The 14957-nt window shown below is 43.9% G+C and overlaps 1 protein-coding gene across 1 annotated transcript in view; it reads left to right on the forward strand.

Annotated features, from left to right (window-relative positions):
- The window catches only part of PHR1 (photolyase 1), a 47659-nt gene that overhangs the window by 21036 nt on the left and 11666 nt on the right, over window positions 1-14957 (forward strand). The window contains exons 5-6 of the mRNA XM_087388866.1: window positions 11119-11155; window positions 11262-11320. Coding sequence (XP_087244992.1) covers window positions 11119-11155; window positions 11262-11320 — 96 coding nt within the window. The remainder of the gene's footprint in view (window positions 1-11118; window positions 11156-11261; window positions 11321-14957) is intronic.

Here is a 14957-nt window from a genome sequence, read left to right on the forward strand (position 1 = left end):
TCGTCCCGGATAGTCCCTCCATAGGCAAGTTCTGGAGGCTTGGTCCCGGGAATCAACTTGATTTTCCATTTGAGTACCTCCACGCCTTGGAGGTGATGGTGGTGATCTTGCAGCCCAAGAAGGGGGGATTTATTGGGGTGGTTGTCTCCTTGCCGCTATACAGGAGAGGAGAAGATCTCATGACAAGGGATCAGATGTTCCACTTTCATGGAGGAGTGGTTGGGACCCTAAGGCTAGGAAGTTGTGGATTACTCATGGGGACACGGCTGTCTACCAGTTGGGTTTCTTGCCATTACACAGACGTGGATTAGGCCTAGTCATAGCGGTGCTCTGAGTGGGGCCAGAGGTCTAGCTCTCTCAGATCATGCGGTGGACATTACTGCAGTGTGCTAGCTGGCTGGGGGCAGATGCTCCATTCATGATGTTGTGGGTCCAGAAGTAGGCATTGAGCCCATCATGCCTCTGACACGTCGTCTCTCTTGTTTCTCTTTAGTTGCTCCCTAGCCCTAATTTTAGGCCCCCCCCACTCCTTGCCCCCTAAGAAAATGTTAACTATTACACATGTAAAAACAATACAAAGAGCCAGCTATTTGTAAGACACTAAGAAAAAACGGGCTGTCTTGCAGCCTACTTCTCACGGCCTAGTGTACCCTCGTAGTAAGTGTAGTGAGGGCTATCGCCTCCCTGCTTTGAGGGCTATCGTGAGGGACACCGGGTGATACGTGTCACGGATTCTCACCAAGATCCTCATAAAGGGAGAACCCCTCCCTATCAATGACGCATCCATGAAAATCTACCTATGTGATGGCTGCCCTTGTCCTCTCAAGGGGGTGTTTTTTAGAAGCCCTTTCCGAAGCAGGAGCTTCCAATCTCTGAGCCTGGAGTGAGACCACAAACCATTAGCTTGCACAAAAAGGACTACTTTGCAGCTTTGGGTGGGTGACCCTAGGCCACTTTCTACTTGGGTAGGATCTGGTATCGTGGGTGCCAACCTGTAGAAAAGGGGTAGGGAAGATTTGGAGGAAGGAGAATAGAATAGCAGAAGGGAGAGAGAGAATGGGGAGAAGAGAGGAGAAGGGGAAAGAGAGAGAAAGAGAGAGAAGGATGAGGGGTAGAGAGAGATGGAGAGAGAGAGAGTTGGGAGGATAGAAGGTGTGGAGTGTAGGGAGCAGGTAGTGGGAGCATAGGGAGCAAGTAGTGGGAGAGTAGATAGACATCAAAAGTGTACAATAGGGGGTGGATGGGGACTTACATAGTCTCTCCACATATTCCGCCTGAAAGGCCTGTAAAGGGCCTCTAAATTGGCCCCTTTCCCCCTTCATTACAGCCATCCCTTCCCATAGAATTTTGCCCTCAAAATTTCACATCCTGGCTATCTACATCAAACAACAACTACTAATCAGCCCAATAGGAGATAGGGGTTCTTGAACAATGCTTTCTAGCTGCCATGAATTCTCATCCTCAAGGAGTCCCCGCCACTTGATGCACCCCGGGACATAGAGGATGTGACCCTCCTCATCCATAGGTTGTGGCTCAGAAAGAACTTGGATATGCTGTCCTACATGCAGCTTCAGCAAGGACACTTGGAAAACATTATGAATCTTGGAGGTACTGGGAAGCTCTAACTCACATGCCACCTCTCCAACTTTGCGGATGATCTTTTAGGGACCGTAATACCTGTGAGCAAGCTTCGTGTTGGTGTTACCTTTCAGCGAGGCATAATGGTTCTTATGGAGGTGTAAATGCTAAGGTAGAACGGCAAGAAGTGGCAACACAGGTGCGAGAATTGCTAGAGAAGAATTTTATCTCTCATAGCAGCTTCAGTAAGGACACTTGGAAAACATTATGAATCTTGGAGGTACTAGGAAGCTCCAACTCATATGCCACCTCTCCAACTTTGCGGATGATCTTGTAGGGACCGTAATACCTGTGAGCAAGCTTTGTGTTGGTGTTACCTTTAAGCGAGGCATAACGGTTCTTATGGAGGCGTAAATGCTAAGGTAGAACGGAAAGAAGTGGCAACATAGGTGTGATAATTGCTAGAGAAGAAATTTATCTCTCATAGCACTTCTCCTTTTTACATCCCCAGTACTCTTGGTAAAGAAAAAAGACGGCTCATACCGCATGTGCATTGACTATAGAGACTTGAATAAGGGCACTACAAGAACAAATTTCCAATCCCCAGGATTGATGACCTGTTGGATGAACTCAAGGGTGCTCAAATTTTCAGTAAGATTGATTTGATGTCATCCTACCATCAAATCAAAATGAAACAAGGAGATGAGCACAAGACAGCCTTTCGCACAGAGAGAGGTTTATATGAGTTCAAAGTGATGCCTTTTGGATTGACCAATGCACAGTCTACTTTCCAAGCACTCATGAACAAGATTTTGCAGCCCCTTCATTACAAATTTGTGCTGGTATTTTTTGATGGAATCCTCATTTACAGCAAGGATAAGCAGGAACACATCAGTCATGTCAAGAAAGTGCTGGAACTTCTGAGGTTGCATAAGCTAGTAAGTGCACTTTCATGGTAGAAGAGGTTGAGTATCTTGGTCATATTGTGAGTAGGGATGGAATTCGGGTGGATCTAGCCAAGGTCAAATGTATAAGGGAGTGGCCACAGCCATAGAATCCCACCCAACTCAGAGGCTTTTTGGGTCTTGCTTCTTTTTACAGGAGATTTATTGAACATTTTGCCAAGAGGGCAGCCCCTCTCATTGACTTGAGTAAGTACCTCAAAGACGTCTTGAGTAACAAGACTGAGGGATGCTTTCAAATGGTCACAAGAAGCACAACTTAGTTTTGAGGACCTCAAAGATGCCTTGAGTAATGCACCTGTACTTGTATGCCGGATTTTTCACGCCCCTTCATTGTAGAGGCAGATGCAAGTGGCAAAGGCCTGGGGGCTGTTCTAAGACAAGAGCATGGAGTTATAGCTTTCGAGAGTAGAAAATTTGAGGTCAAGGAATTGAACTATCATGTTTATGATCAGGAAATGTTAGCTATCCTACATGCTTTCGAGAAATGGCACCACTACCTGTACGGTGGAAAGATTAAAGTTAACATTGAGTACAGCAAGGGAAAGAAATATGGTTGCTGATGCCTTGTCTAGAATGTGGGCTTGTAGTTTATCTGCCATTTCCACCATCTAGCAAGAGTGGATTCATGGGATCGAGGAAGAATATATGCAGAATTCAAATGCAGCTTTCATTTTTTTGGAGTTACAGGAGCCTTCAAGCCAAGGGCATGCTGAATTTAAGCTGCATAATGGGCTGTTGTACTGCAAGGACTGAATTTATGTTGTGCCAGACTCCCAAGTATTGATTGCTGGTTTTGCACGAAATGCACTCATCTCCTATGGCAGGACATGTGGGTATCACTAAGACATATGAAAAGGTCAAACAGAGCTTCATCTGGAATGCATGTGGTGGGATGTGGTTCAATATGTCACTGAATGCTTGCCTTGCCAACAGAGTAAGGTGGACAGCCAGCTACCCGCAGGTCTTTTACAGCCATTACCTATTCTAGAAGGCAAATGGATTCACATAGCTATGGATTTCATCACAGGGTTGCCTTCTACAGAGAGGGGATGGGATAGCATTTATGTGGTGGTGGATAGAATGACAAAACAGGTTCACTTCATACCCACTAAGACCCGGTATTCAGCATCATAGGTTGCTTGGCAATTTATTGAGCATGTTTTTAAGCATCATGGCTTCCCTCCGAAAATTGTCAATGACAAAGATGTAAAATTTATGGGTTGCTTTTGGCAGGGGTTATTCTCAACAGTGGGTACTCCTCACAACTAGCACTGCTTACCACCCTGAGATGGATGGACAGTCAGAATGCTTTAACAAATGGGTGGAGGAATGCTTGAGGCACCTTTGTCATGATACACAAAAGTCTTGGTGTAAGTGGTTGGCTCTTGTTGAATTTTGTTACAACAATACTAAACACCTTTTTATTGGCATGATCCCTTTTGAAGCAATATATGGATGCAAGGTTGGGATGCCGCCTTTTATTTCAGACGTGGCTGTGAAAAATCAGCAAGCAAGAAGTGACTTGGAAAGAATGGATGCCCTTTTGCAATTGGCTAAGAAGAATATGCAGGATGCCCAAGCCAAGCAGAAGAAGTATGTAGATGAACGCAAGAGGTATCTGTCTTTTGAAGAAGGAGATTATGTGAAAGACGGTACGGGGCTTTATTAATTGTCTTGCTACCTGGCTCCAAGACTATGGCATGATCAACATCTCTCCTTGGGGGCAACTGTGAAGGCATGGTATAGCAACCTGATGCTCCACAAGAAAAGATGTAGGCCTACGACGTCGCATGCCAGGAGTGGGCTGAATGTCAAGTGATTGCATATCATGAACATCATGATCAGTACCACCACCCGGATCAAAAGGAAAATCAGTTCCCTTTGGCTCTGATGTCAGAAGCCTTGTCCGAATCATGTGTTCTTGCCATCTTATCATGAGAGGCATCCAAGGACTTTGTGGCATCAACTAAATCTTCATCATCAAAGAGTTCAATGATCATGCTAAGCTTGGCTGAGCCAGTGTTCCGCATCTTACACACATCACAATGCTAAGGGATCCATTTCTTGCCACACTTAAAGCACAAGTTTGCTTTCTTCCTGCTGTCCATTATTGCCCTACTGCTGAATTGCTGATTTTTCATTTCTAGTAGTAGGCTTGGTCCTGGCTTCGCATCTGATGGCATGTGTGGCTTAGCATAGGGAATTTTAGTCCCTCAAACAGTAGGAAACCATGGAAAAGGTGCTATCTATAGATTTCCTATCATTCCAATCAATCACCTTAGGCTTCTTCTCAGCCTCATTTGCATTCTGGTATGCCCCGCCCGCTGCCATCTTATACTTGCTAGCATTTTGGGCTCAAAGACCTCTGCCAATTGGGCTACACGCTCAATTGTTTGAGGGTTATGTGCCCTCATATCCGCAGCCAAAGAAGGATGCAACCCTTGGATAAAACGCAGCAGCTTTCCCTTCTCTAAAATGTCCTGCACAAACAAGGATAGTCTCCAAAAGCGCTACAAATAGTCTTGGACTGTTCCGGTCTACTGCAATGCATAAAACTCAGCCAGATATTGCTCGAGTATGAGCGGGGATACAAATGTGGTGATTATCAACTCTTTGAACTACCTCCATGTGGCTAGCCTCTGAGGCGAGTCCCTCTTATTAATGCCACCAAGTATGTGCATAGTCTTGCATGTGCATATCTGCAAAGATAATGCGGTCCTCATCCTGCTTTGGGTAGAAGTGGAAATAATCTTCTTGCTTCGTAAGCCACTCCTCTAGCTTATTAGGTGTGCGAGTGTCCCCTTTGAACTTATGCACTGTGAGTTTGTCCTTGACATCCTTGGCTGCATAATTCTTGTTTGCGTAACCTCCAGAAGTGCGGGCATCATCACGCTTGAGTTTCACATAATCGGAGAAAGACATCTCAAGTTTGATGGTCTCAGGTAGGGCCTGCAAGGAATTGGACAGCATCTCATAAAAAATGGCCTGCAGCCCACCACTAACCCTGTGCTGCATAGTGGTTGCTGCCATCTGATTTACTGGCTGCGTCTGGCTGTATGTGCTCACTGACAGGGCGATAGATGCATGAACCCCTGGCTGGGTCTCTCTGCCAAATGCATCTCTCTGAAATGAATGCATGCCAAAGGGCTGAGAAGAGGAATGACCTAAAAACCAGCTCCAGGTATACTCGCTGGTGTGGTGAAAGGAGCATTAACCGAATACATACCATCGGATTGGCCCAAAAGAGACGTCTCAGCCTACATAGATGCAGAAAACTGTGAGCCAAAAGATGGTCTGACATCTTGCAAGAAGGTGCTCTACGGCACAGAGAATGCATCATCAAAGTCCAAATAATCCCCATGCTGGGGTACATGTAACAGTCTAGAAGACTGATGCTCATAGGCACGGCGGGCATCTACTATAAAACCCCTGCATGGAGCAGAAAACATCTTGACTGTCTGAGTGGTCCCCTTACTGGGGTGCAGGCTGCTTGCCCTTGTCCTAAATAGCCTGGCCAATCTGCTACTCGAGCTGCTATCCCATTTGGGCAAGAGCCGTATCTTGCATAGCCATGGCCGTGGCAAGCTGCGGGTTGAACTCATGTCCCATTTGGCGGAAAGCACCTTGGAGCATAGAAGCAAGGGTATCCAAGAATTGTGTCTATGCTATCTGCGCTTCTCGAGATGCAGGAGAGAGAGGCTGAGTTGTAAGGATCTATGTACCACCAGTGGATGCACCCACTGTGGAAGGCATTTGCTCATGTTGAGCAGCCTCATCACTATCTTGCAACACAAGTACAGCCTCATATAATCTAGACACTAGACACTAGAATACCAAAGTGCATATGGGATATCTCGCAATATGACACGTGGCATCCATAGGACACACTAGACTAAGACACACATAAAACTCACTCAACTTGACTCCATTTCCTAACACTCCCCAATGAAGGAAAGGTGAGGGACTACTAGAATGGAACCATTAAAAAAAGCATGGTAATGATGGAATCTACTAATCTATGAACCCCATGTAACTCAAAGGTTAAAATCTAAGCATGTTCAGAGGTTGATCCAAGCACTCTCATGGCTTGAGACTCAACATGACCCAGAGGCTCATGTCTTAGCATGGCTACATGACCAACTCATAGGTCGTAAGAGCTACACCACCATCCTAGAACTCGGCCATGCTTGATTAAAAACCCATCAAAGACCAATACAAAGAGGCTCCCACAATACATCCCTCTCTTGGCTCCAAAATGGGACTAATAGTGACATGGAGCCACACATTACAAAGCAATACATTATTTTAGGAGGACTATCCAAGGCTGAGAACCTTTATTGTCTCAACAAGACTAACACTCATGAGATTATTACAATCAATTTTGGGAAAGTACCCAGGGAAGAGTACCTATGACTCATGGACAAATTTAGAAGGCAAACTAATCATCCTCATCTACCTCTTGAGGAGAGAGAGATGGCGGATTTCAGCAATGAGAGTATGAGTTGGTGTCAGGATGTCTTCTTCTTCTTCTTCTTCACTATTGGCAACTGCAACCAAGCTAGCATGGTCCTTAGATTGTTGCTTGGCAAGCTTCTGAAAACAACGATCCTCTGTATGGCCAAGCTTCTTACAATACGTACACTTGAGAGGCTTGAATTTATTATTTATTCTTAAAATATTATGTATGCTTCTCATGGATATGGTTATCCTTATGTTTTCTATCATGATCAATGAGCATTGCAACTATCTCATCAGATTTCATGTCCCGTGCCACACGAAGTGCTGGAATAATGTCACGATATTTAGGAATATCCTCAATGCTGAAAGGAGGACAACAACGTGATCTTCTTCCCCAACAGGGATCTTCAACACAGCAAGTTGGGTGATGAGCATTGAGAGAGTCTTCATGCTTCATTTGAAGCTTAAAGAATTCTTGTCTAAGAAATACTTTGGAGTTGATAATTTTGTTACCAAACAAGCGTTTCAGCTTGTCCCACAATTCTTGTGCAATGTAATAAAAATCTAAGTGATGAATAACTTGATCAGCCAAACCCAAACCAATAAGAGCAAGAGCTTTGTCATTGAGATTTTCCCATTGTAGAATTTTCTTCTCATCTACTAAATGCTTTTTGTTTTTTTCACTAACAACATTCTAGGCGCCTTCCTTCATAAGAATAAGCCTCAGCTTGGTTTGCCTTGTGGGAAAGTTCTTGCTAGAGAATTTCTTAGTAATAATATTAGACTTAGAAGACTCCATTTCAGCAAAGATGAAGTAGGAAAGGAGAAATATTGCAGACCTTAGTGCTGAATTTCTGTCCCTGATTTTGGTGAAGCCAACTCAGCAAGTAGACTGAATCAAGGAGCTAAAATGGCGACCAGTTCCATGAAGTATAGTAGTTCGAGCTTCCTCATGCCAGGATTGCCACAAGCAGGGTGAAAACAGACCCCAATGGATGCTTACAGCTCCACGCAGCACTCATGAATCAGCTTCCAATGCGGCTTCTTCTCACAACTGGCGCCAACAGCCATTGAAGCGAAACTCACAGCTAGTGTGAGGAAGAGGCTTGCGCAGCCAAGTGAAGAGCGTCCATGAGGGGAAGAGGGAGGTGAGGTCACAATGAAGGAGGAGAGGGCGCAGCAAAGTGGCGGCCAGGTATGACGAGGAGGAGAAGGAAATGAAGAGGCTAAGGTAGACTCTCTATAAGGAAAGAGGGAGAATAGCTTCCTTGGCCTCCCTCAACCTCATTCCCTTGGAGAAGCAAGGAGGAAAGAAGAGAGGAGAGCTGGCTCTGATACCATATGTTGGAGGATAGAGGAGTAGGGAGAGTAGGTAGGGTAGGAAGAGGAAGAAGAAAGGCAAAGAATACAGATGATGGAATTGGAAACAATTGAAAGAGAAATGGAAGTACTAAATCAATGAAAGACTTACATTGAGAAAGCTGGATGTTGACTCCTATGATGTGACACACAACACAAGTACACCCTCATATAATCTAGACTCTAGACACTAGAATACCAAAGTGCATATGGGATATCTCCCAATATGATACGTGGCATCTGTAGGACACACTAGACTAAGACACACACAAAACTCACTCAACTTGACTTTGGCTGCATGGTACAGGATGTGTGGTCTAAATTTGGAGTTCATTGGTTTGGGGTGCTTGACCTCAAGCTTGGGGGTGATCCTTGCAAAGATCTTTGGTCGGGTGGTGATGTGCTAGCCTACACCACATGTGTTCCTATCTTTGTGTTCTAATTCCTCTTGGTAGAAAAATTAGAGAATATTTAGTTCGGAATGGTTTGCTTTTCTGAAAGGGTAACGATTGTGTTTTGAGGGTGAGAGATATGAGATTTTGTATCTTGGTGGAGTGTCATGTCTAGTCAAAAGAACTTTCTTTTGGCCTAAGATTAAGGTTGATGTAGAACTGTATGTTCGAAATTCAATAGTGCTAAGTCAATAAAGCTGAGAGCTTGAGATGTGTTGGGTTGTTGCCTCCTTTCAAATACGTGAAAAGAGATGGCAGACCATGGATTTTGTGGTAGGATGACCACGAACCTCTATTGGGCATGATGCAATTCAGGTAATCGTGGATTGACTCACCAAATTGCCACGGTTCATTCCTATAAGATAGTTTTCCACCACTCAGCTTGCCCACTTGTTTGTGGAAAAGTTGTTTAACCTGTATGCCTTATCAGCTGAAATAGTTAGTGAGAGAGATGCTGGGCATGGTGCGACAGCAGGTTATGGCAAAGTATTATCATTTGGACGTGCAGCCGCTGGGGGAGGCTTCAGTAACGCTTGCGGGCATTCAGACTGCATATGCCCAAATTTACCACATTCAAAGCAAGAGCCCACAATGTGCACCATTTTACAAAAAAGAGAGAGATGCTGGGCATTTCTAGAGATTTGTGTTCATGAAACTGGGCACTCAGCTTAGTATGAGTTCGGCTGATTATTCTGAAACGGATGGAGAGACTGAAAGTGTCGATTGGACTGTGGAAGATATGTTAAGAGTTTATGTCTCTGAGAGGTTGTCTTATTGAGAAAAAGTATTCAGCCACCCAACTCAGTCCATTCATGCTGATGTATGGATACAGTCCAAGCCCCACTGATAGTTGGTTTGCAGAATGTCAAGGTTGGCACTGCTGCTGATTGGTTAAGATATGTTGCAATCTGCAAGGGAAAGCATAAAACGTGCTCAAGTTAGAGTGCGGTTTCATGCTAATTAGAAGCGGTCACCTCAAGTTCTCTCTGAAAAGCTAGTGGGTTTACTTGGAGATCCCTTAAGATTCTCAATAGTGTGAACGGGTCAAGTGTATATAATATCTTAACACCTTGTGGTCTTGTCTTGATCCTTGAAGAGATCAATGAAGTTGTCTATAAGCTGCTCTTACTCGGTGGTGCACGGTACACCCAGCCTTACTCCGCTGCAACAAGAGAACGTGCTGTTTGCGACTTCTGCATCTCTTTGGAGCACCTGAGTGCCTATCTGGACAACCTGCATGTTTGGTGGTGGAGATGGTCCAAGAGCATCAAAGGGCTGAGCTCCTTCTCCAGGATTTATATTGAGATATTATGAGCTGTTGCAGGAACAATGAACAATTTGCTGTCTGGAGCATGTTTTTGGCGACAGCTTTGGAATTTATGATACTGGCATGCATTGGTCTTGTATGCAGGTCTGTGCAGTCTCAATTGGTGCTGTTCTGGTAAAGGAAAGAAGTTGGGACAGCCAATTGCTGCTTTGTCCTGATTTTGTGGCAAAGAGAGGCTGCATTCACCTGTTTTTCTGGGCTACATACCTTTGGAGCAGTCCTTGTGCTTCTTTTTTGGTTGTGTGCCTTCAAAGCTGTAGTGTCGGTTGGGACTGCTAGAAGCTCTCTACTTTGTGCCTTTATTTTTGCGGAGAGTGTGTGTCATGCATGAGTTGCATGCATGTACTTCTAAAGCTGCCATGCAAGTTAGGACTCGCATGCAACGTGGATATGATACAGTGCTTGTGGAGCTGCCCCTTGGCCCGTAGGATTTGGTTGGGCTCTCTTAGGATACTAGCCAAGGTGAGGAGGATCTGTCAGGTTTTCACCTGAGAACTGGTGGCATGGTTGACAAAGGGAAGGCACTCTTTCTCCATTGAGTTCACTGGCCTATCTCATCGACAGGCAAGAGGTCATTAGTCAAGACATCCTTGAGGCCACGCTGGAGGATAGCGCTAGGGAGATGATTTCTAGCATTACATCATGGCACATCTGGGTAGCCTGCTGCGGCAGCAGACCTGGCCAACGGCCACCACGGATCAAGGTATCCGTTGGATTGCTGAATTTGTATTTTCTCGAAGCTTCTAATAGAAGGTTCTTTTCTTTTTTTTCCTGGGGCAGGACTAACGTCGAGACAGTTTTAGGCTTTCAGGTTGTGGTCTAATAATATTCGTCATGCCTGCCATCACTGTGTTTTTTAATGTTTGGCAATGTTTCAGTAGGTGTTTGTTTGGAATTTTGCTGGAATGGTCCTATTTTTGTATGAGAGAATGTGGTATTTGCTCTCTTTTAAATTAAACATGCTTTATGATTTATCCAGGCAGGAGGAGCTGGAGAAGGGAAAAACACATGATGAAGTAATGCTCTTGCCTATTTCTGTAGGGTATGAGAAACAGAATTTATGTCAATGATCTATGTCTCACATTGATAAGCAGCACATTAACATTTGTGGCTTTTTCAAAGCTTTGGAATGCAGCCCAATTGGAGATGGTTCATCTTGGAAAAATGCATGGATTTATGAGGTAAATTGTTTTTGTACTTGTTACATCCAGCTTTTTACGCTTGTTTAATCCATCTCCTTGTGTGGAGTTGAGGATTCATATGATGTGCAGGTTTTATTCTGCCAAGATTAAGCTTTATTTATAGCTGATTTTCTCATAAAGCATTCTTAAAGATTATTGAAGTGAAGTTCAAGGAATTTCTGAATGTACATGGTAGCCACTTTAAAGGCTGCTGTACCCATTCGATGTTTCTGGGAGTGCGCTGAGCAATCTTGGCTAGATTAGAACCACTTCCTTTTCTCAAATACTGCATGCTATTTTTTTATAAATCAATCTCAAAGGCTGAATACTACTGATGAATACTAATATATGTAGAAGATATAGGCTCTTTTTGGGGCTCGTCTCTTTTGTGGTGGGTGGACAGTTATAGGTCATGACATTGTCAAATATGTTCCTTGAAACCAAGTCCATTTACATGGGCTGAACTATCTTTGTTGTCCTCGTTGTAATCGAAAGAGAGCTTGGCAGAGGTTCAGTCATCTATCTTTCTTGTTCCAACCAACTAAAGGGTTGTCTGTAATCATTTGGACCCCATGCATACCCCAATGCCCACACTCCTCTTGGAGATTCTCCTTTGGAGAGACCTCAGCTAGGATCATTACTTACAACACATTCAACGAAAAGAATTCATCTCATGGCTAATAGGCAGATAGGAATGCAAGCAGACGATAGAGAACTAAGGAGGAAAGCTGAAGAATACACAGCTCAGTCTCTATGATGGTTCAATCTATGCAGGTTCAAGAGAACCATGGAGGAAAGCTGAAGAAAACACAGCCCTCAATCTCTATGATGGTTCAAGAGAAAAGCTGATCACAATATTCATTGCAAGCAGGAGGCAATGAGGACGAAAATGATTGCAATTTAGCTACTCATGGGCCCAGGTGAGGAAGGAAAACACTAGTTGCAGATTCACAAATTTGGAAAACTAGCAGGCTTGTGCTAGATAGTAATTTCCCTCTAAAGCTTACTTCTTCCCCCAGATTTGAGTCAACTGCTAATTTTGGATGTCGTACTCCAATAACGTCACTCAATTTTCATGCAAATGGCCAATCGTGGCTTTCTGTGCAAGGTAAAAGTTGTGTGTCTCCTTGAAGCTTACACTCCACGTTTATTGCCTGTCATAAGCCATAGCACTCCAATTCTACCCCTCTGGACTGAAAATGCTGGAGAGACAAATGACGTTTGCAGAAACTGCTGCAAAAAAAAGGTCTCCAGGCCCCCAAATCGCACTGCTTCTTGCTGGAGCAAACATGTCCAGAAAAGGGCTCTTGAGTTCATGGAAAGCCTATCCAGGCCTGATATGTATTCATCTTTGAAAAGTGCATCTGACATCAAACTAGGTGCATGCCTTCTCAGCTTATGGCTGTCTTCCAATAATGCAAATCAGCAAACATCTCTGCCATAGATCGCAATTTGCTAGGGCTCAGCCCTGCAATTACAATCATTAGGACGTTCTCCATGCAAATTGTTTTTGCACAAGAGCTTGCCTGCAGGCTCACGGGCAACCAACCAAGGCCTCTCACAAGCTTTAAAGCCTCGGAATCAATTCTTTGATTAGTCCAAACAGGAGCTTGCTATTCTGTGACTTGGGTTGACACTTGAACAATCTAACGATCACCTAGACAATGCCAAAAAACAAAATCCTCTCCAAAATAGATCAGGTCATGGTATATAACAGGCTGAGGAGTTCTACAACAGGTTGATGCCAAATTTATGAAGAAAAGTTCAATTTTCTTCCAAAAAGGAAATCTTTTTCGGGTGAAAGAATCACCCAACCGAAATCCCAATGCATGCATGAATCCATCTTAGCAGGCACAATGGACTCCAACGATAGGAGCAAACATGATTTTCTTAAGGAGGTTGGCTTCATGCAACCAATCCTAGTGCATACATAGCTGGTCCACACCTCCAGTTTCTTAAAATACACATCATACTCCTTAGTCCACACACAATGGGTTTGTACTTATTGTACTTTCCTTTTTCCACCCTTTTAGACAAGTCTGACAGGGGTAATGCTATTTTAGCATAATTCTAGATTAAGTTTTGGAAGAAATTCAAAAATTTAAAAAAGGATTTGACCTTGGTAATGGTTCTCAAAGTCAGGGACTCACATAGCTTGTTGACTTCCTGATGGTCAACAATACGGATACCATTCACTGAGATGATGTGTCGAAGATATGTGAGTTCCTATTTCAAGAATTCACATTTTCTCTCTTTCGTGAAGAGTTGCTCTTTTCAAAGTATGGAAAACAATATCCATAGGTGGCGTCCATTCTCTAAAAGAGTCCTGTTGTATAAAAGCACTGGTGCATCCCAAGGGTGAGAAAAAGGATAAAAAGAGGAGAGCACAAATGCAGTAGCACCTTACTCCTTTTAAAAAGGAGAAGAATATGTGGTTTAGAAGGGGAAGAGGCTGCTGGAAATCAAATGCAAGTTTAATGAATAAGGGGTAGCAAAGGATAGACGAGTAGAAAGTAGAGGGCAAAAGCTTTGCACAAAGCTAGCTGGCTTGATTGAGGTTGAAGAGAGGCAAAGAGGCTAGGAAGCTAGACAAAATAGCTGAGTGTTGAAATAGGGACGGTGCAATTTAGAAAGAGATGGCATGCAAGCCACGTGGCTCATTGAAGTATAGAGGCAATCGTTATGATTGAAAGTTCTTGAAAAGTACTTGTATTTTAGAAGTCATTTTAGGTGTTGGAAAAGGGAAATAAAAGTACTAGTACCTATGGATGGTCTAGAACATACATGCAACCTCGCAAGCACTCATGCACGCCAAAATTCCTACATGCATGTATGCATGTAGCCATAAAGTATCCAACAACGTGCATGCAAGTCCCAGTTTAGTCCTCATGGCAACGTTTTAGATTAATATGCAACACATGTACATAAATCAAAGGCTAGACGAAACAGTAAAGGCTTTGAGCATTCACAACTGCTAGAACCTTCTTTTTGGGCCCAAAGCCCTAAAAATAAGTACATGCACTTTCCTTTTTAGGCCATCAGCCCCCAAAGTATGCAGCCATAACTTTTACTGTTTACTTTGCCACTACTTTCCAATGCCACGAACTAAAGAGAGCCTTGACACTTCCAGCTTCTAAATAGTCACCACAAAGCCACAAGCGCTATCAGCCTCTACTTGAGCATGCACTTGCATGCAAATTTTGCTAGCCAACCACAATTTGCTGGTTGTGGCTGTGTCTTCCCTTCACCTTCGGAGTGCCAACTGAAACTCAGTACGAAGACTTTGTATAAATGGATGCTCAAGTATGTGTGGGTACAGAGTTGTATGTGTGAGAGCATATTTTATACTATGGTCTACACCCACTGTTGGGCGCTGATGACGTCAGTGGGGATGTCGTAGTAGCTAGTCCCTGCTATGCGTGATGGAGTTATGGTTTTCAACCTTATGAGTGCTTATCATGAGGTTGAAGCTGCACTATGTTGTGTTTTCAGAGGATGAGTTTGGACATGTCCTTGGATTCATCTAGATATTTGCTGCCACCTTCCAAAGCCTGGGGCTGCACAATTAGAACTGTACAAACTGCTAGGCGCTGCTCCAGCTGTACGGCAAACCCTAAGTGGGTGATCTCCCATTGAG

This window comes from Dipteris shenzhenensis, chromosome 17, assembly GCF_047967505.1.
Source record: "Dipteris shenzhenensis isolate YYH24624 ecotype China chromosome 17, Dip_SZ_1.0, whole genome shotgun sequence".
In the NCBI taxonomy this organism is placed as follows: domain Eukaryota; kingdom Viridiplantae; phylum Streptophyta; class Polypodiopsida; order Gleicheniales; family Dipteridaceae; genus Dipteris; species Dipteris shenzhenensis.